At 42.4% G+C, this 19,892-nt stretch overlaps 1 protein-coding gene across 4 annotated transcripts in view; it reads right to left on the bottom strand.

The window, feature by feature from the left end:
• Window positions 1-19,892, bottom strand: part of EIF2AK2 (eukaryotic translation initiation factor 2 alpha kinase 2) — a 37,605-nt gene that overhangs the window by 5,135 nt on the left and 12,578 nt on the right. For all 4 annotated transcript variants that reach the window (XM_068156352.1, XM_068156367.1, XM_068156343.1 and 1 more), the window contains 9 exons: window positions 16,536-16,699; window positions 15,247-15,373; window positions 12,507-12,589; window positions 10,237-10,315; window positions 9,727-9,761; window positions 9,193-9,324; window positions 8,617-8,736; window positions 4,258-4,365; window positions 1,926-2,118 (listed from right to left, as the gene is read on the bottom strand). In XM_068156352.1, the coding sequence (XP_068012453.1) occupies window positions 1,926-2,118; window positions 4,258-4,365; window positions 8,617-8,736; window positions 9,193-9,324; window positions 9,727-9,761; window positions 10,237-10,315; window positions 12,507-12,589; window positions 15,247-15,373; window positions 16,536-16,699 (1,041 nt within the window). The remainder of the gene's footprint in view (window positions 1-1,925; window positions 2,119-4,257; window positions 4,366-8,616; window positions 8,737-9,192; window positions 9,325-9,726; window positions 9,762-10,236; window positions 10,316-12,506; window positions 12,590-15,246; window positions 15,374-16,535; window positions 16,700-19,892) is intronic.

The following is a 19,892-nucleotide window of genomic DNA, read 5'->3' on the forward strand; positions in this document are numbered from 1 at the left end:
TTTACACTCACATAGAATGTTATTAAAACCAAATAGCCTCATGCTTTTCTTCAAAGCTTCAGTGGAGTGCAAGACTAGGAGAAACTTCAATGTATCTCAGCTTGACCCTAATCTGCAGCTTTGATTCTGGGAAATGAAGAGCTCAGATGGACAAGCATCTAAGTTAGCTGCAGATCAAAGCAGGAAGAAAAGTTCCTAAATTCAAAGGCCGACAACTTAGCAATAAGACTTGGAAGCAGGTTACATCCAGATGCCATGGATAAGGGACTGGGGCAGCAGATTCACAGGAATAGCAGAAAACAGGAGATTGAGTTGAGAAAGTAGGATTAAAGGGCCATGAAAATACAAAGCACAGAGTGTAGAAAGAGCTAAGAATTAATGGGCAAGGAGAGAAGGCTCTTTAGGCCTCTTTCTCAGGCATATAGGGAAATTAATGAGTGATAATTTGTGGCTCATTCCAGTATTGTAGCAATTAGCCTGATATAAAAGCTCTACAAGATAATGATTCTACAAGTGGGCAGTGAACATGATCTGGAACTACACTGCAAATGCAAAATACAAGATAGCAACTTCTGGTTCAAGAATTCCATACATTTCTTGTTACTGGAAGTCTTGAGAGGAAGGAAATATGCATCAAGGACAGCACTACTGTATCCTGTCTCAGATGTAATGGTCTCTAGGTGTTTTGGCATTAGCCACTATGAGGAGAGTGACATCACAGATCAACATTTAATGTGACCCACTACAGCTGTTTCTAGTAACATCACCACACTACTGACTTTTTCACTAATTGATTTAAAACTCCTCTAAGCAACATGAGAGCTGGCATATGAAGCCATAAAAGCTTGCAACTTTGTCCTTTATAATCTTCATAATAACATAAAACCCTTCTATGATTGTGCATCTGTAGAGAATGAAATTCTGTCCATGAAAGCAGCAAACATTAGTATACATGCATGATAAAAGAGCAACTAGAGTACGTTGTTCTCAAACAAAATAAGATAGATAAGCTATCCCTTTACAATATGGAATGAGCAAACTTCCTAGACTAAACTTTCCACTTTCATTTATTTAATCAAGTAAAGTTAGCATTTCATTTACAATAGGCACTCTTGTGACCATGTAATACGCTGAAAATGCCTGTTAACTGATGACTGCTCATTGTTTGAACTACTGCATTCCGAGATCATTCAGCTTACCCTCCCATTTTAGGATTAACTCTAGCCCTTTGCTGAACAAACATTAATGAGTAGCGAGATCAGAGGAGACACACTACAAGGGTACATATTCTAGTCTTCATTTAGTGTATTAATTTACACATTAGAATAGAATAGACCAGACCAGGTTGGAAGAGACCTGCAAGATCATCACGTCCAGCCTATCATCCAACACCACCTAATCAACTAAACCATGCAACCAAGCACCCTAACAAGTCTCCTCCTGAACACCTCCAATGATGGCGACTCCACCACCTCCCCAGGCAGCCCATTCCAATGGGCAATCACTCTCCCTGTGTAGAATTTCTTCCTAACCTCCAGCCTAAACCTCCCCTGGCACAGCTGGAGACTGTGTGCTCTTTTTCTGGTGCTGCTTGCCTGGGAGAAGAGACCAACCTCCGCCTCTCTACAACCTCTCTTCAGGTAGTTCAGGTTGCCTGCGAGAAGAGACCAACCAGCAATAAGGTCTCCCCTGAGCCTCCTCTTCTCCGCTTAGCAACCCCAGCTCCCTCAGCCTCTCCTCACAGGGCTTGTGTTCCAAACCCCTCACCAACTTTGTTGCCCTTCTCTGGACACCTTCCAGCAAGTCAACATCCTTCCTAAACTTAGGGGCCCAGAACTGGACACAGTACTCAAGGTGTGGCTTAACCGGTGCAGTGTATATTTCTGCAATTCAGTTAAGCACTACTTTCATCTTTCCCTCCTTACCTTGAGGTCTCTATGAATTAACCCTTCAGAATGAATATAGTTCACTCCTTTCAGTATTTGTAAAAATTTGTTTTGTGCCATCTGCTGGTACTTTTGTTCTTGTCTGTTCTCTTCAATCCAGTCTTCCAATGACCCCTGTTCACAGAATTCCATTTGGATGAAAAGATAGGTATTTGTTTTGTCTGATTTCTGCCTGCAAAAGAAATGTATATACCATATTGAAATTGGCAAGACAGTTCCTCCCAAACCATCTCTCTTTAGGAAATAGGTTTTTTGTTAATTACTATTTTTGGAGTTCCCAAAACAAAGTCTGCATGTCCCTTGATTATAAAAGATCCCAGACCAATTTGTAGTAGATACAAATAAATAGAACTGCAAAGCAAAGAGTCTCTTCTCAGTTGCTACATATTCCTGGGATGTTCTTAATGTTTTGCTTGCTTCATTGTTCACACTGAAAGTTTTCCAAGTGCCCAAATTCTGCTCCCCACATGTGTAGAGGTATGTCCTATAAAGGAAGGAATAGCACTGCCCTTGGCTCCCATCTTGCACTCCAGGAACTGCTGCAAGTTCCCTACAGGTATTCTCTATTCTGGGCAGCAAATACAGCTGTCCCTTCAAGAAGGTAGTATTGTGACCATTTTTGACATCAGTCTCTGAGTTAGAGAAACTCTTCAGAGAGTTGAAAAATCTAGATTAAGTATATTCACCCCATCAGCCCACAGGACAAGCTGAGCCTGGAGATAGTGAGGGGAAGAGTAATGTGAGGAGAAGGCAGCAGCATTTTTTCCTACTTGACTGTGTGATCTGAACGCCCTGGAATAAAGTCACCTGCGGCACTGAATGAACAAGCATTAAGTGCCTTGGAACTCCGTAGCTTAGGGGTCAGAGCACTAAGTGAAACTTCAGGCTGAGACCTCTGATCTGAGGACTTTTTGTTTCTGTGTTTGTCACAATAACTGTTCAATATAAAAATGTGTGATATTGTGCCTCCAATATTGGTTGAGTTTTGACAGAAGATTTTTTTCCCCTGCCTTTATTCCTCATTTACATATACTACAGATATCACACCAAACATAATTTTGAATCCATTAATATTTTATGGCTCAACGTAAGTGTGGCAACCTACCTGGAAGCTGTAAATTTGCAGCTAGTAGGAAAAAAAGCTTACCACTGAAGCTCTGAAAAGTTAATGATCTAACTTAAGAATAAAACTCTCACCACTGTCATAGAATCATAGATTCATAGAATCAATAAGGTTGGAAAAAACTTCAAATATCATCAAGTCCAACCTGTCACCCAAGACCTCAAGACCACTAAACCATGGCACCAAGTGCCACATCCAATCCCCTCTTGAACACCTCCAGGGACGGTGACTCCACCACCACCCTGGGCAGCCCATTCCAATGGCTAACAACTCTCTCAGTGAAGAACTTTCTCCTCACCTTGAGCCTAAACTTCCTCTGGTGCAGCTTGAGACTGCTGTTCTGGTGCTGCTTGCCTAGGAGAAGAGACCAACCCCACCTGGCTACAATCTCCTTTCAGGTAGTTGTAGAGAGCAATAAGGTCTCCCCTGAGCCTCCTCTTCTCCAGGCCAAACAATCCCAGCTCCCTCAGCCTCTCCTCACAGGGCTTGTGCTCGAGGTCTCTCCCCAGCCTCGTTGCCCTTCTCTGGACACATTCAAGAGTCTCAATGTCCTTCTTAAATTGAGGGGCCCAGAAGTGGACACAGTAATCAAGGTGTGTCCTAACCAGTGCTGAGTACAGGGGCACAATGACTACCCTGCTTCTGCTGGCTGCACTATTCCTGATGCAGGCCAGAAGTCCTCACAGAAGTCTTAGTATTTAAAGATTACCTCTAAATGAAAGAGCATTTCGTTTCGTATTTCAGGTTTCAGCAACCAGAACTGTCTCAGGCACCATGGTTAAAATGCTAACTTAGAGGGAAAAATAAACCTCTGAGAGCTACTGGATAAACAGTATTTATCAAAAAAAAAAAAAAAAAGGACACTTGTGATTAGGAATTGGGCAGTCAACTGCAGATATGTTGTTAATTCAAGTCCTAAATTCTGAGTTGTGCATTCTTATGTTCCTCTATAGGTTCAGCAAGAGAAAGATAAAATTACATAATGCATTTTATTCATCAAGGAAGAGAAGATGCAAACTGGTAATATACAACCTGCTCCTAAAAAGCACTGTGACTTTTTTTCCTTAAGCATGTACGTATGGGTATGCTGCTGTATTTGTGAAATTATTTATAACCCATCATCAGCCCCTTCTTTATACAACACAAATTCCATTATTCAAGTTTGAATGCAAATTATCTTGTAGTTACCTTAAGACTGGATGAGTTTCATGGTCGTTACCTTCCCAGCTATCATAATAGCGCACTATGTTTTCATGCTCAAGTTTCGCAAGTGTTGTTACTTCACGCAATACTTTACTGTTTGGAGGGGAAAAGATAAACAATAATTTAAAACCAAAACAAGCCAAAACACATCCCAATACCCAAATGCCATTTCACTACAAAAAATCAACACTATCGTGTAGTACTTGGTGCCAGGATCTACTAGTCATGAGGTCTTGGGTGACAGGTTGATGATCTTTGAGGTCTTTTCCAACCTTATTGATTCTATGATAGAATAGAATAGAATAGAATAGACCAGACCAGACCGGAAGAGACCTTCAAGATCGTGTCCAACCTATTATCCAACCCACCTAATCAACTAAACTATGCAACCAAGCACCCTATCAAGTCTTCTCCTGAACACCTCCAATGATGGTGACTCCACCACCTCCCTGGGCAGCACATTCCAATGGGCAATCTTCCTAACCTCCAGCCTAAATCTCTCCTGGCACAGCTTGAGACTGTGTCCTCTTGTTCTGGTGCTGCTTGCCTGGGAGAAGAGACCAACCTCCGCCTGTCTACAACCTCCCTTCAGGTAGTTGTAGACAGCAATAAGGTCACCCCTGAGCCTCCTCTTCTCCAGGCTAAGCAACCCCAGTTCCCTCAGCCTCTCCTCATAGGGCTTGTGTTTCAAACCCCTCACCAACTTTGTTGCCTTTCTCTGGACATGTTCCAGCAAGTCAACATCCTTCCTAAACTGAGGGGCCCAGAACTGGATACAGTACTCAAGGTTTTAGAACATAATACCATCTTTCATACAAGTTCAAAACTGTAGTTACAAATTCTGTGGGGTTTATTTCATCTGCTCAGTAATTCAAAGTGCAAAAATGTTTTAATCATGTTAGACAGGAAAGTCCCCCTCACAAAAAAAAAAAAACCAAACTGAAAAAGGCAGATGGTTGCAATGCATCAGGTAGACAAACACAATGTAGCAAATGCCCACATGTTCTCCTCACCTCCCTTAAGTTTTGTTTACATACACAGCAGTCAATGCAAATACTCAGGAAGAACTATCGCTCATTTTGGCCTGCACTTCATGCTGAACATTACCTAGTGCCCATCAGCAGATCAGCAGTCTTTACTAAAAGACATTCTAGCGATAGAGTTCTCAGGATTGAAATACAAATGAAAATAACATTTTCACAAAGAAAATTTGGAGGACAGTTAGACAATGTAAGGGACAAGTATCTGAAAAAAACTTGAAACTTTTAAAACAGATTACAACAAAAGATTTTTTTTTTTCAGCTACTGATAAAATATACCACTAGGCACAGGTTACAGAAAATTACCTTAAAAAGGAAAAACAACAACTAAGATCATCATTCTCTGGTGATGTGTACAAAGGACAAGTAAAACAGTGTGAGAATGATGACTACATGGTTCGTATATAAAGCCTTTTCCAATTACAAACCACTGAAAGCATCTCTTTAATTTTTGTCTATTTACCCTAATTACAGTCATCACACATTACTGATGTGTAAACTTCCCATGCAACCTGTCAAAAGTAACAGTGCTGCTTTCACTATTCAATTAATCAGCAGGTTTACTTCAAACACATCTTGCAATATTAATAACCAGAGCACTAGCGTGCTCAAGGAAAGTAGAGCATATACTACAGGCCACCAAACCAGGAAGAAGCTGATGATGAGGCCTTCTACAAGCAGCTGGAAGCGGCCTCAAGATAAGTGCCTGGTGCTCATGGATGATTTCAATCACTCTGATATTAGTTGGAAAGACACATCAAGGATAAACAGCCCAGAAGGTTCCTGCAGTTCATTGATGACAACTTTCTGCTGCAGGCAGTTAAAGAACCAACAAGGAGAGGCACAATGCTGGATCTTGTATTAATAAACAAAGAAGGACTGGTTGTAGATGTTAAGGTTGGGGATAATCTTGGTTCCAGTGATGATGATATATTAGAGTTTAATATCACTAGGCAGAGAAGCAGGATGATGAGTAAAATTTGAACCCTGGACTTTAAGAGGGCCTCTTCAAAACTCTACCTAGAAGAAGCCAGTGGGCTAGGGCTCTAGAAGGAAGGGGTGCCCAAGAGAGATGGTTAATATTCAAACATTACCTCCTCCAAGCTCAAGAAAAATTTATTCCTATGAGGAAAAAAAAAATCAAGTAAGGGAAGCAGGACATAAGCAGGGAGCTCTTGGAAAAACTCAAAAAGAAAAAGGAGGTTTACAATATGTGTAAAAAAGGTCTGGGCAATTGGAAGGAATATAGAAACACTGCCAGAGAATGTAGAGATGTGACAAGAAAGGCCAAGGCCCTCTTGGAACTAAGTCTTGCCAAGGAGGTGAAAGAAAACAAGAAGAGCTTTTTTAAATACATCAGTGATAAAAGGAAGAGCAGGCAAAAGGAGGGTCCACTAGTGAATGATATGGGAGATACGGTAACAGAAGATGCAGAGATGGCAGCACTGCTGAATGCCTTCTTTGCCTCAGTCTTTACTCCTAAGACTAGCCCTCAGGAACCTCAGTCTCTGAAAGAAAGGAAGTAGAACTAGAGGGAGGAGGACACTCCACGGGTCAGTCACGACTGGGTTAGATATCACTTGTACCAACTGAAAACACACAAATCCATGGGCACTGATGGCATGCATCCATGAGTGCTAAGAGAGCTGGCTGATGCTACTGCTGAGCCTCTCTCCATCACTGTTGAAAAGTCATGAAGAACAGAAGAGATGCCTGATAACTAGGAGAAAGCAAATGCCACTTCAGTCTTCAGAAAATGCAAGAAGGAAGACCCAGGTAACTAACTATAGACCAGTGAGCCTCACCTCCATTCCTGGAGAGATGGTGGGGCAGCTCATTCTGGAGGTCATCTCTAACCACATGGAAAATAGAGAGTTATCAGGAGTAGCCAACATGGATTTACCAAGGGGAAAATTTGCTTGGCTAGTCTGATAGCCTTCCATGAAACCACTACCAAACGGGTAGATGAATGAAGAGCAGTGGATATGATATATCTTGACATCAGTAAGGCTTCTGATACTGTCTCCCATAACACCCTCATAGGAAAGCTCAGGAAATGGGACATATATGGTTGATCTGTGAGGTGGATTGAAAACTGGCTTGACAACACAGCTAGTGTGATTGGTGGTAGAGAATTAACTTAAAGGCCTGTGGCCCGTGGTGTTCCCCAGGGATCTGTACTGGGTCCAGATTTGTTTGGATGAGGGGATTGAGAGTACCCTCAGCAAGTTTGCTGATGATACAAAACTGAGGGGGTGGCCAACACCCCATCAGGCTGTGCTGCCATCCAATGAGATCCAGATAGGATGAAGAGCTGAGTGCAGGAAAACCTCATGAAGTTCACTAAGGACAAGTGCAGGCTCCTGCATCTGGGGAGGAGTAACAGCAGGCACCAGTACAGGTTAGGTGTTGCCCTGCAGGAAAGCAGCTCCACAGAGAAAGACCTTGAAGTCCTAGTGGATAGCAAGTTCTCTGTGGGACAGCAATGTGCCTTTGTGGCCAAGAGAGCAAATGGTTTCCTGGGGTGTATCAAGAAAAGTGTGTCCCCACAGCTCTAGGGAGGTTCTTCTTTTTCCACCTCTACTCTGCCCTCTTGAGACCATATATACTGTGGTCCAGTTTTGGGCTCCTGAGTTCAAGAGAGAAAGGGATTTGCTGGAGAGAGTCCAGAGGAGAGCCATGAGGATCATTAGGGGACTTGAGCATCTTCCCCATGGACAGAGACTGAGAGACCTGGAGCTGTTTAGTCTGGAGAAGACTGAGAGGGGATCTGATCCATGTCTATAAATATCTGAGGGGTGTGTGTTAAGTGGAGGGGGCCAAACTCTTTTCGGTGGTGCATGGATACAAACTTGAACATAGGTTTCACCTCAACATGAGGAGAAACTTTTTCACAGTGAGGGTGGTGGAGCACTGGAACAGGCTGCACAGGGAGGTTGTGGAGTCTCCTTCTCTGGAGACTTTCAAAACCCACCTGGATACATTCCTGTGTGCACTACCCTAAGCGGTCCTGTTTTGGCAGGGGGGTTGGACTTGATCTCTGGAGGTCCCTTCCAACCTCTTAACGTTCTGTGATTCTCCAATATCAAATCTACTTTTTTACAGCTGGATCTGAAATTATTCCAAGGCATGCCTTTTTCAGCTTCACTTGGAGATCCAGAAACAGGTTACCAGAAAGAATGGACAATTAATAATCAAAATTTCTAAAATGTTTCTAGGGTTATTAAAGAGATTTTTAAAGGTATTAAAACTTTGATTAAGGTTGTCCTAAAATTAAAAGGAGCAGCATGTATACAGTACATACTCTGTGAATAGAACTCGTTTGACTGCATAGGTTCTCTTATCAAGCTTTGCTGTCGCTTTGAAAACCATCCCAAAACCACCTTCACCAATAGGTGCTATATTTTCAAAACTCTTAAGGAACCTTAAAAATAGAAAGGGAAAAAAAGAAGTTAGATATCTAACTTACATGTATTGTATACTTTACATTACATTTACAAGATACAAAAAGTGATCCCAAGAGATCTAATACCTCTGCTGAAATATCATTCTACAGGGATCACTCAAAACATATAGAAGTCTAAATCATAATCTTGAAGATGAAAAGAAACGAGGGAAACTAACCACGAAAGCATGTAGGGTAATTAACCTCCTATCTTCACAGAAATGACTTTTGGTTGTAAGCATTTAATACCATTGCATGTCAGCTGCTACACTATATTTTAAATTTCTGAAAAGAAAAATAATCTCTCAAATACCAGTTTTCTTTCAGGCTTATTTTTTTAGACATAATTTCACACATTCTATAGTAAACAGGCAAATATACTGTAATCACTACATACAGATTTTATATAAAAACAAACAAAAAAATCCTTCTTACCTTTCATTCACAGTGAATTGACTTTTATTCTCCTCACTGGTATTTGAGTCCAAATCTGGCAAGTTTTCAGGTGCATCTGACATCCTTTTCTCTTCCTTGTTTCTTGCATTACCAAAATTAGCTGCCAATTTTCTTTAACAGGGATAAAAGCAAAACTTACAAGCTGTTTTTATAATACAGGACAAGAGAAAATAAATTCAAGCTGCGCCAGGGGAAGTTTCGACTCGAGGTGAGGAGAAAGTTCTTCACCGAGAGAGTCATTAGTCATTGGAATGGGCTGCCCAGGGAGGTGGTGGAGTCACCATCCCTGGAGGTGTTCAAGAGGAGAATGGACGTGCCACTTGGAGCCATGGTCTAGTCATGAGGTCTGTGGTGACAGGTTGGACTCGATGATCCTCGAGGTCTCTTCCAACCTTAGCGATACTGTGATACTGTAAATGTACCTCCCCGTGTTGGCATCCCTTTACTAGATAAACACTGAAGTGCTTTGCAATGTCGTTTATGGGAGATAACAGACAAGAAACAAACACCTACCTTCTGGGCTTTAGAGCAGAACTTAGTGCATCCATCTACATGAAAAAGTAAAACAAAAAAGCCTAATGGAGATACCCTGAATATCTGCACTATACAAAGTTTCAAATATGCCTGAGAATGTATCTAGAAATTGTCTATAAGCATGCTTATGATTTATATATAAAATATAATAAAAGCAGAACCATATTTGGCTTAATTCTTTTTTCACATAGGCTATGTATGATATCATCATTCTCCCCACAGAAAAATATGAGAAAAATATGATCCATTTTCTTGGAAATATTGTCCATTTGGTCATTAGGACATCAGTTGGGTCTACAGTAAATTACTAAATGGTTAACAGGAAGAAATTACTGAATATTCTTAGGAATTAATACTCTTATAAACATGCACATGTGTTTTCTAGTGATTAGTGGATAAGGGCACAAATTAATGCTCTACTCTGGCAAGAAGCTTGCTCTATTCAGAGTCTAAAATGTATTTATGAGGGAGATCAATTTCATACTATACCTCAGAAGGTGAAGGATGTATTGCCAGGTCTTTTGTTTTTTCTACCAAACTTGCCAGTGAGTCTTCAAAGAAAACACCACTGTTATTAAAAAATAGAGTAGTTTTAGATGAAAGTAACACAATAATAGTTAAAATGATTGCTTTAAGAAAAAATAAAAGCATTAAAAGAAAATACCTTTTTACAAGCAAAGCCTGCAAACTACAGACCTTTGTGTTAGAAAGCTAATAAAACAATAACATTTTGTCACATGCTCCTTTATTTCTATGATATGCCATCATGATATCTAGATACATGATATATATTCTATTCTATCCTTTAATTAAGTTAAATACAGATGGAGGTGACAACACAGCCACCCCTAGCATTGTACGTATCAGCTTCCTTTATAGCTGCACAAAGAATGTAAAAGAAGCGGTAGAGGAACTACAGTCAAATTTTAACTGCTGGACACCAAAGGCTTCACCTAGGGTTCCCAAATCACAAATAAAAGTTTATGCACATTCCTTTTATTTTGCTAAACAAATCTTCTTCCCTTTGGTGGAAATGGAGATCTATGGAGAATGAAAGAATTTTTTAAAAACAGAGAGAAGATTGCAGAACGTGGAGCACAGGAAAGCATCCAAATTGAATTCTATTGAGCTCACAAGTGTCACAACAGGAAAGTAAATGCTAAAAATAGCGTAAAATAATGATGCTGAATGAGGTAAGTTATTCTGTTTACATCACAGTAAAAAGGCTTCTAAAAGAACTACTCAGCAAAATATATCAGAAAGCTCTAAAGTGATTGTAAGCTGTAATTGATTTGGCTGAGATGGAGTTAATTCTCCCCAGAGCATCATGCTGAGCTACAGGCTGGGGTCAGAGTGGCTGGAGAGCTGCCAAACAGAAAGGGACCTGGGGGTGCGGATTGACAGCTGCCTAAACATGAGCCAGCAGTGTGCCCTGGTGGCCAAGAAGGCCAATGGCATCCTGGCCTGCATCAAGAATAGTGTGGCCAGCAGGAGCAGGGAAGTCATTCTGCCCCTGTACTCTGCACTGGTTAGGCCATACCTTGACTTCTGGGCCCCTCAGTTTAAGAAGGACATTGAGACTCTTGAATGTGTCCAGAGAAGGACAACAAGGCTGGGGAGAGGCCTCCGGCATAAGCCCTGTGAGGAGAGGCTGAGGGAGCTGGGATTGTTTAGCCTGGAGAAGAGGAGGCTCAGGGGAGACCTTATTGCTCTCTACAACTACCTGAAGGGAGGTTGTAGCCAGGAGGGACTTGGTCTCTTCTCTCAAGCAACCAGCACCAGAACAAGAGGACACAGTCTCAAGCTGCACCAGGGGAAGTTTAGGCTCAAGGTGAGGAGAAAGTTCTTCACTGAGAGAGCTGTTCGCCATTGGAATGGGCTGCCCAGGGAGGTGGTGGAGTCCCCATCCCTGGAGGTGTTCAAGAGGGGACTGGACATGGCACTTGGTGCCCTGGTTTAGTCATGGGGTCTGTGGTGACAGGTTGGACTCGATGATCTTTGAGGTCTCTTCCAACCTTGGTGATTCTGTGATTCTGTGATCTTCCTAATGCTGCATTTTGCAGTACTATAGCTCTGTGTTGATAACACACCAGTATTTTAGCAACTGCTGAACTGAGCACCAGGGCTGTATTTTTCCAACATTTTTCCACCCCAAGAGTATGCTCAGGGGTGGGCAAGGTCCTGGGAGGGCACACAGCTGGACCAGCTGACCCAGACTGACCAAAGGGGCATTCCATGCCATATGACATCAGCTCAGATATATAAGCTAAGTGAAAGAAGGAAGTGTGGGGAGATTTGTTGATGGCATCTGTCCTCTGCTGTGCCTATTGTAGTCCTGCTTCCAATGGGTGACCAAAACACCATCCGGAAGTAGAGAATAACATCTTTGTTTGCATTTGCTTCCACACATGGCCTTTGCTTTTGCTTTACTTTATTAAAATTGCTTCTATCTTATCACTGGCCTTCTGTTATATTTTCCCCTCTCCCCTGTCCACCTAAGGAGTGACAGAGTGGCTTTGGTGGAAATCTGGCCTTCAGCCAGGGCCAAACCACTGCATAAGATAACCCATAAGGACTCAGATAAAACCACACAAGTGCAACTACTTTTGCTCTGAAGTCTAAGAAATATGGGCTCAAATTAAATGGCTTTATGCTACAATAAAGAAACTATGAGAGACTTCATTTACAACTAGATCACATGACCCTCTAAGATTAGTATGAACATTTTGTCTGTTATATTATCAGTGAATGCAACTTACTCTGAGTTGGACTGATTTGACGCTTGAGAGAAATTACTATGTTCATTACATGTAGAATGGCTATTAGATTTTTCAGTTTCCGTCTAAAAAAGAACAAAAAAGAAACAAAGAAACAAAACAAGAATGGTAAGAAACCATGTGAAAAAATACCTAATGCAAAAGATGACATTCCAAGAAGGGGGGGGAGGAAAAATCACCAAATCCTAAGTGAAAGTTGTTAACTACAATGAACATTCAAAGTCCTGCAGAAGAAAGGCACCTGCCTGACTTCTGCTCTGGGGAGTGAAACAGGGCCCTGTCACAGTGGGTGTTTTCCCACTCATCTTGAGACATATTTGCAGAAGTAGAGTCTGGGATCTATTAAAAATCAGGATAAGAGTACTAGTTATTAGAAGCAAATGTTTTCATTTTTCACTGCATATGCAGTTCGCCCGTGTAGAGAACAAAATACAAATAGGTTTTGGTATATGTAATCTGCAGAACTTAAAATCTGATTATGAACAAAAAGTCATTCAATGTTTACAGTGTGAAAACCCTGCAAAATCTGCATTATTAAATTGGCATCAACTAAAAATAGTCATCTTAAGGACCTAGAGGTTCTTCCCCCCCCCGATTTTGTAAGAGTATAAATGTAACATTAAAAACAACACCTACAATTCTTACAGACTTGACAAAAAGTGAAAAAACTTCCATGTTTATATTTCAGCAGTGGGAAAGAAGCAGAGGGGAGCAGCGGAGGGGAGCAGCAGGGGGGAGAAAGAGAAAAGGATAAACCAGGTTGGTAAAGAGCTTCGAGATCATCAGGTCCAACCTATCACCCAATACAGTATAACAGTATAACTTAGGTTGGAAAGGACCTCGAGGATCATCGAGTCCAACACCATCTTATCAACTAAACCATGGCACCAAGTGCCTCATCCAGTCTCCTCTTAAACACCTCCAGTGATGGTGACTCCACCACCTCCCTGGGCAGCACATTCCAACGGCCAATCACTCTTTCTGTGAAGAATTTCTTCCTAACCTCCAGCCTAAACCTCCCCTGGGGCAGCTTGAGACTGTGTCCTCTTGTTCTGTTGGTGGTTGCCTGGGAGAAGAGACCAACTCCCACCTGGCTACAACCTCCCTCCGGGCCAAGACATGAATTTTTTTTTTTTTTTTTTAACATTCAGAAGCAGACCCTTTACTACTTTTTGATAGTTACATTTTATATGTAACATAAACATTGCTGGGAATTAATAGAAGTTAAAACCAAACTAATACAACCAACTCCAAATTTAGAATAATTCATAAAATTGTTTTGGTTGGAAAAGACCTCGTAGATGATTGAGTCCAACCACCAACATAACACCACCATGGCCATAAACCATGTCCCAAAGCGCCATGTGCACACATTTCTCAACCCCCTCCAAGGACAGTGACTCCACCACCTCTCTGGAGAACCTGTTTCAATGCCTGACCACTCTTTCAGAAGAGAAATTTTTCTTAATATCCAATCTAAACCTCCCCCAGCATAGTTTCAAGCCATTTCCTCTAATCCAATCACCTGATACTAGCAAGAAGAGACCAACCCCCACCTCACTACAACCTCCTTTCAGATAGACGTAGAGAGCAATGAGGTCTCCCTTCAGCCTCCTCTTCTCCACAATAAACAATGCCAGTTCCCTCAGCCACTCCTCATAAAACTTCTATTCTAGACTCTTCACCAGCTTTCATGCCCTTCTCTGGACACACTCCAGCACTTCAATGTCTTTCTTGTAGTGAGGGCCCCAAAACTGAACACAGTATTGGAGGTGTGGCTTCCCCACAGTACAGTGATATGATCACTTCTGTACTCCTGTTGGTCACGCTATACCTGATACAGAGGCATAGTGTGGCCAGAGTTTCTGCTTCAGATAGTTAATTTCAGACTTTGATGAAAATGCAAACATTAGACAGGAAAATATTAAGGAAGGATGCTAGAGCTATAATATGCTGTTAATTAAATGATTAACTTAAACACAACAATAAGAGCAGCATTGAAAATTCATCACAAGCAACCAAATAATGAACGAAGTACTTAAAGTTAAAAAATATTTCTTTCCTCCCCCATACTACCTTCCTTCCCTTTAAACTACACTTCATTAAGTTAGCTCAGTTGTACTGCTCTGTGAATTTCAGAAGTGGGTTTGGATCTCTAATAGAACCCTGATCATTTTTCACGTGTATGAAAATACATGTGCCAACATAACAGCTCCGCTCTCCAGAGGATGGTGTTAACAACCTCTTCACAAGACTGCCTTACAACACTACAGAGGGCAAGTCCTGTTGATTCTCAATCTGAGTTTTGCCTTTCTCACATTTTACAATATATTTCTGATCCAACAGAAGACAGTAAGAGATTTATGTTCATAGGCACTCAGCTTGACAGCATTTCAGCATTTCACACAAGATAACCAGTATATTAGTCAGGATTCAGAAACGTTTAATGTATATGCATCCCTGAAAGATATCAGACCACATTCTGAAATACACATAGATGTCAACTGTGAGATTTTTTTTTTCCAATCCAGCATTCAAATACAGAAATACAACATCAATTTTACCAGCAGAATTCTGCAGCCCAGCTAACCCCCAAAATATGGGTTGTTTCCCTCTTAAGTGAAAACCCTGGAATATGCTTGTAAATACAATGAGCAAATCTATTAAAAGATTAAATAAACAAGAATTACACTTCTTTCTTAAAGCTAGATATAACACATACTGTTAGATAGCCTTCTTTTATCAGTTTCTTATATGCTTCTTCTGCAGCAGCTCTTTTTGCAGTGCTTATATTAGGCCCAGCACCAGTTCCATACAATACACCACTAATTCTACAGCTACAAGAAAACCTGTAAAAAAGAACAGAAAACAAATTCTTAAATCTATATGACACATCTCCATTTAATGATTTATACACTACAGTCAACTGACATTATAGAATGGAACCTGAAATACACATCTTCAGGACAGTATTCCAAAGATACATCTAATTAATAATGGATGGTAGATAAGTAATTTAACACCCCTTCAAGATAACCAATTTTCATACAGTGGATATTCAGCAGTTTTTAAGGTTGAGCTCCTTGAAGCACTGTATCATATGCACTCACAAACACAAACTATCTGCATTTGAGATTTAAAATGGTTGATTTTGCATGGGAAGAGAGGAGGAGTTTTCCAGCAGATGTTGTCAAGACTATTAAAACATATTCATAGTATCATAGTATCATTCAGGGTTGGAAGGGACCACAAGGATCATCTAGTTCCAACCCCCCTGCCATGGGCAGGGACACCCCACACTAGATCAGGCTGGCCAGAGCTTCATCCAGCCTGGGCTTAAACACCTCCAGGGACAGGGCCTCGACCACCTCCCTGGACAACCCATTCCAGGGTTTCACCACTCTCATGGTGAAGAACCTCCTCCTCACATCTAGCCTGAATCTCCCCACCTCCAGCTTCATTCCATTCCCCCTAGTCCTGTCACTACCTGAGATCCTGAGAAGTCCTTCCCCAGCCTTCCTGTAGGCCCCCTTCAGATACTGAAGGCCACAATTAGGTCACCTCGGAGCCGTCTCTTCTCCAGACTGAACAGTCCTTGGCTGTCATTCATTGGAACATTTCTACAACTCACTGACTGCAGTACACATAGGAGACACAAATAGGCTCTCCTTGGCACTTGGTTTCTAGGGGTATCCAAAATACATTCCGAGGTCCACAAAGGTGCTAGAGCTACAACCAAGATAACTGACAATTTGTCAGCATTCACCACCTTTTTATCATCATGCCATTTCCCCTCCCAGCTAAACAAACTTAGTCCTCTTAGCCTCTCCTCCTATGTCATATCCTCCAACCCCTTAATCACTTTAATGGCCCTCCACTGGATTTTCCTGACTACCTCAACATATTTATTGTATTTCTAAAGATCCGTCTAACAGTACTCTAAGTAACTAATGGCAGTGGTAGTAAACAAAGAAATATTAAAAGCTAGTACTAAGACAAAGTACAACTTACCTGGGAGAACAGGCTTCTCCAGCATGGTTTTTGGTAAGATAATCAACTGGGTGTGATGTCCTTTGTGAATATACATTTAGTAGGCTGACATAGTCCGGAACCGGTAGAGATGCTCGAGGTGCCATCATCACATCCACACTTTCCGCATTTGAAGGACTCTTCAGCTATAAACCAAACAAAAGAGGTAACTTATAAACTTAAATTTAATAAATAGATTAAGATAAACAGTGCACAAGACCTAATGTAGCTGAATTTCAAGATATTTTTATGAAACCCCACATTTGCATTAATGGAGTCACTTGCGGCAAACATCACAGCTCAGAATTACTGCATCTTGAATATCCAAATAAATGTAAATCCAGTTTTCTAAGTGTTGCACCAACGTCTATCACCATGTCTCTTCCCATCTCTTTTAAGATAAGGCAGGAAACAGCTGAGAAATGTCTCATAAAAAACAAAGTCCTGAATGCTGCCTTCTGAATTTTTCCACAGCCTGACCAGAGTCAAGAAAAGGGATGGCAGCAGGATGCCACTCTTGCTGCCATTAACAAGGGCTGCAAATGCTCCAGTGCATGCAGAAATTGTATTCAACTAACAGTGTTGAAAGAGTATAAACTATATGGAACAGGTAAGGAAAGATTTCACCATGAAGATGCTAAGAAGCATTCAGAGGCAAAACAAACACTAAGGAATGGCTACCACCGAGCACAAGGCAGAAAATAAAGAAGCAAAATTCAAACCTAAACTAAATCAAGGAAGTATTTATCCTACACTCTTTAGAGTATAGGATCAGCTATATCATATAAACAACATAATGACAAGGAAACAAAGTTGAATCAGATCAAGTGAAAGTAAGCAATTTTGTGAGAAGAGTGGCAGAAGACACATCAAGCAATGACTTGTAAATGTTTTGAAGTCATCAAATTACTGAACAGTTATCAAGACGAAAAAGAAACACTGTCTGCTGGATATACCAAGGGAACTTGACAAAGGCAATACATTTCCTCATCCTTCTATAAGAGCAGAGGAAGAAGCACTATTAATATTATATACTAACCCTGCAGTAGAACAAGGAAAATAATTCAGAGGTAAGAAGTAGAAAAGCACTGAATATGAGAGAATAAAGATAAATTAAATAAATAAATTGATACTCTTCCCAATCAGAGAAAGCAATTATATTTTATTGGCTACTTTTAGAGATTCATTATCAACCCTTAATAGCAAAAAACCCAAAAAACCAAACATAGAATCAACCAGGTTAGAAGAGACTTCCAAGATCATCCAGTCCAACCTATCACCCAGCCCTATCCAATCAACTAGACCATGGCAACTAGACTGTGCCTCATCCAGTCTTTTCTTGAAGATCTCCAGGGACAGCTACTCTACCACCTCCCTGGGCAGCCCATTCCAATGGGCAATCACTCTCTCTGTGAAGAACTTCTTCCTAACACCCAGCCTGAACCTCTCCTGGTGCAGGTTGAGACTGTGTCCTCTTGTTCTGGTGCTGGTTGCCTGGGAGAAGAGACCAACTCCCACCTGGCTACAACCTCCCTTCAGGTAGTTATCACAGTATCACAGTATCACTTAGGTTGGAAAGGATCTCGAGGATCATCGAGTCCAACCTATCAACACAGACCCCATGACTAGACCATGGCACCAAGTGCCACGTCCAATCTCCCCTTGAACGCCTCCAGGGTCGATGACTCAACCACCTCCCTGGGCAACCGGTTCCAATGCCGAATGACTCGCTCGGTGAAGAACTTCCTCCTCACCTCGAGTCTGAACCTCCCCTGGCGCAGCTTGAGACTGTGTCCCCTTGTTCTGGTGCTGGTTGCCTGGGAGAAGAGGCCAACCCCCTCCTGGCTACAACCACCTTTCAGGTAGTTGTAGAGGGCAATGAGGTCACCCCTGAGCCTCCTCTTCTCCAGGCTAAACAATCCCAGCTCCCTCAGCCTCTCCTCATAGGGCTTGTGTTCAAGGCCTCTCACCAGCCTTGTTGCCCTTCTCTGGACACGCTCAAGTGTTTCGATGTCCTTCTTAAACTGAGGAGCCCAGAACTGGACACAGTACTCAAGGTGCGGCCTAACCAGAGCAGAGTACAGGGGCACTACGACCTCCCTGCTCCTGCTGGCCACACTATTCCTAATGCAGGCCAGGATGCTATTGGCCCTCCTGGCCACCTGAGCACACTGTTGGCTCATATTCAGGTGGCTGTCGATCAGCACCCCCAGGTCCCTCTCTGTTTGGGAGCTCTCCAGCCACTCCGACCCCAGCCTATAGCTCTGCATGGGATTGCCGTAGCCAAAGTGCAGCACTCGGCACTTGGACTTGTTGAAAGCCATCCCATTGGACTCTGCCCATCTGTCCAGTCGGTCGAGGTCCCTCTGCAGAGCCTTTCTACCCTCTAACTGACTAACATCTGCCCCTAACTTTGTGTCATCTGCAAACTTGCTGATGACTGACTCTACCCCTTCATCCAGATCATCAACGAATATGTTGAAGAGGACAGGGCCCAGCACTGATCCCTGGGGGACACCACTGGTGACTGGCCTTCAGCTGGATGTGGCACCGTTCACTACCACTCTCTGGGCCCGGCCCTCCAGCCAGTTCCTAACCCAGCACAGAGTGTAATGGTCCAATCCATGGGCTGACAGCTTAGTCAGCAGTTTGCTGTGGGGGACGGTGTCAAAGGCCTTGCTGAAGTCCAGGTAGACCACATCCACAGGCCTCCCCACATCCACCAGGCGGGTCACCTGATCATAGAAAGAGATCAGGTTGGAGAGGCAGGATCTGCCCTTCCTGAATCCATGTTGGCTGGACCTGAGCCCTTGGCCATCCTTCAGGTGCGCAGTTATTGCCGCCAGGATAATCTGCTCCATCACTTTCCCTGGCACTGAGGTCAGGCTGACCGGCCTGTAGTTTCCAGGTTCCTCCATCCGACCCTTCTTGTGGATGGGGACCACGTTGGCCAGTTTCCAGTCATCTGGGACCTCACCAGTGAGCCAGGACTGGAGGAAAATGATGGAGAGTGGCCTAGCTAGCACATCTGCCACTCTCTCAGCACCCTAGGATGGATCCCATCTGGTCCCATGGACTTGTGAATATCCAAGTGGCTCAGCAGGTCCCGAACTAATTCCTCATGGATTTCCAGGGTATTACTCTGCTCCCCGACCCCAACGCCCAGCTCCGGAGACCACTCGTCCTGAACTCCTGCCTTGCTGTTAAACATTGAGGCAAAGAAGGTGTTCAGGACCTCAGCTTTATCCTCATCCTCAGTAACTCTGTTCCCCTCCAGGTCCACTAGGGAGTGCAGGTTCTTCCTGCCCCTCTTCTTATTGTTAATATATTTATAAAAAT

The sequence above is a fragment of the Melanerpes formicivorus genome, unplaced genomic scaffold (genome assembly GCF_026170545.1).
Source record: "Melanerpes formicivorus ecotype bairdi unplaced genomic scaffold, bMelFor1.0.p_v2 SCAF_2, whole genome shotgun sequence".
Lineage (NCBI taxonomy): Eukaryota > Metazoa > Chordata > Aves > Piciformes > Picidae > Melanerpes > Melanerpes formicivorus.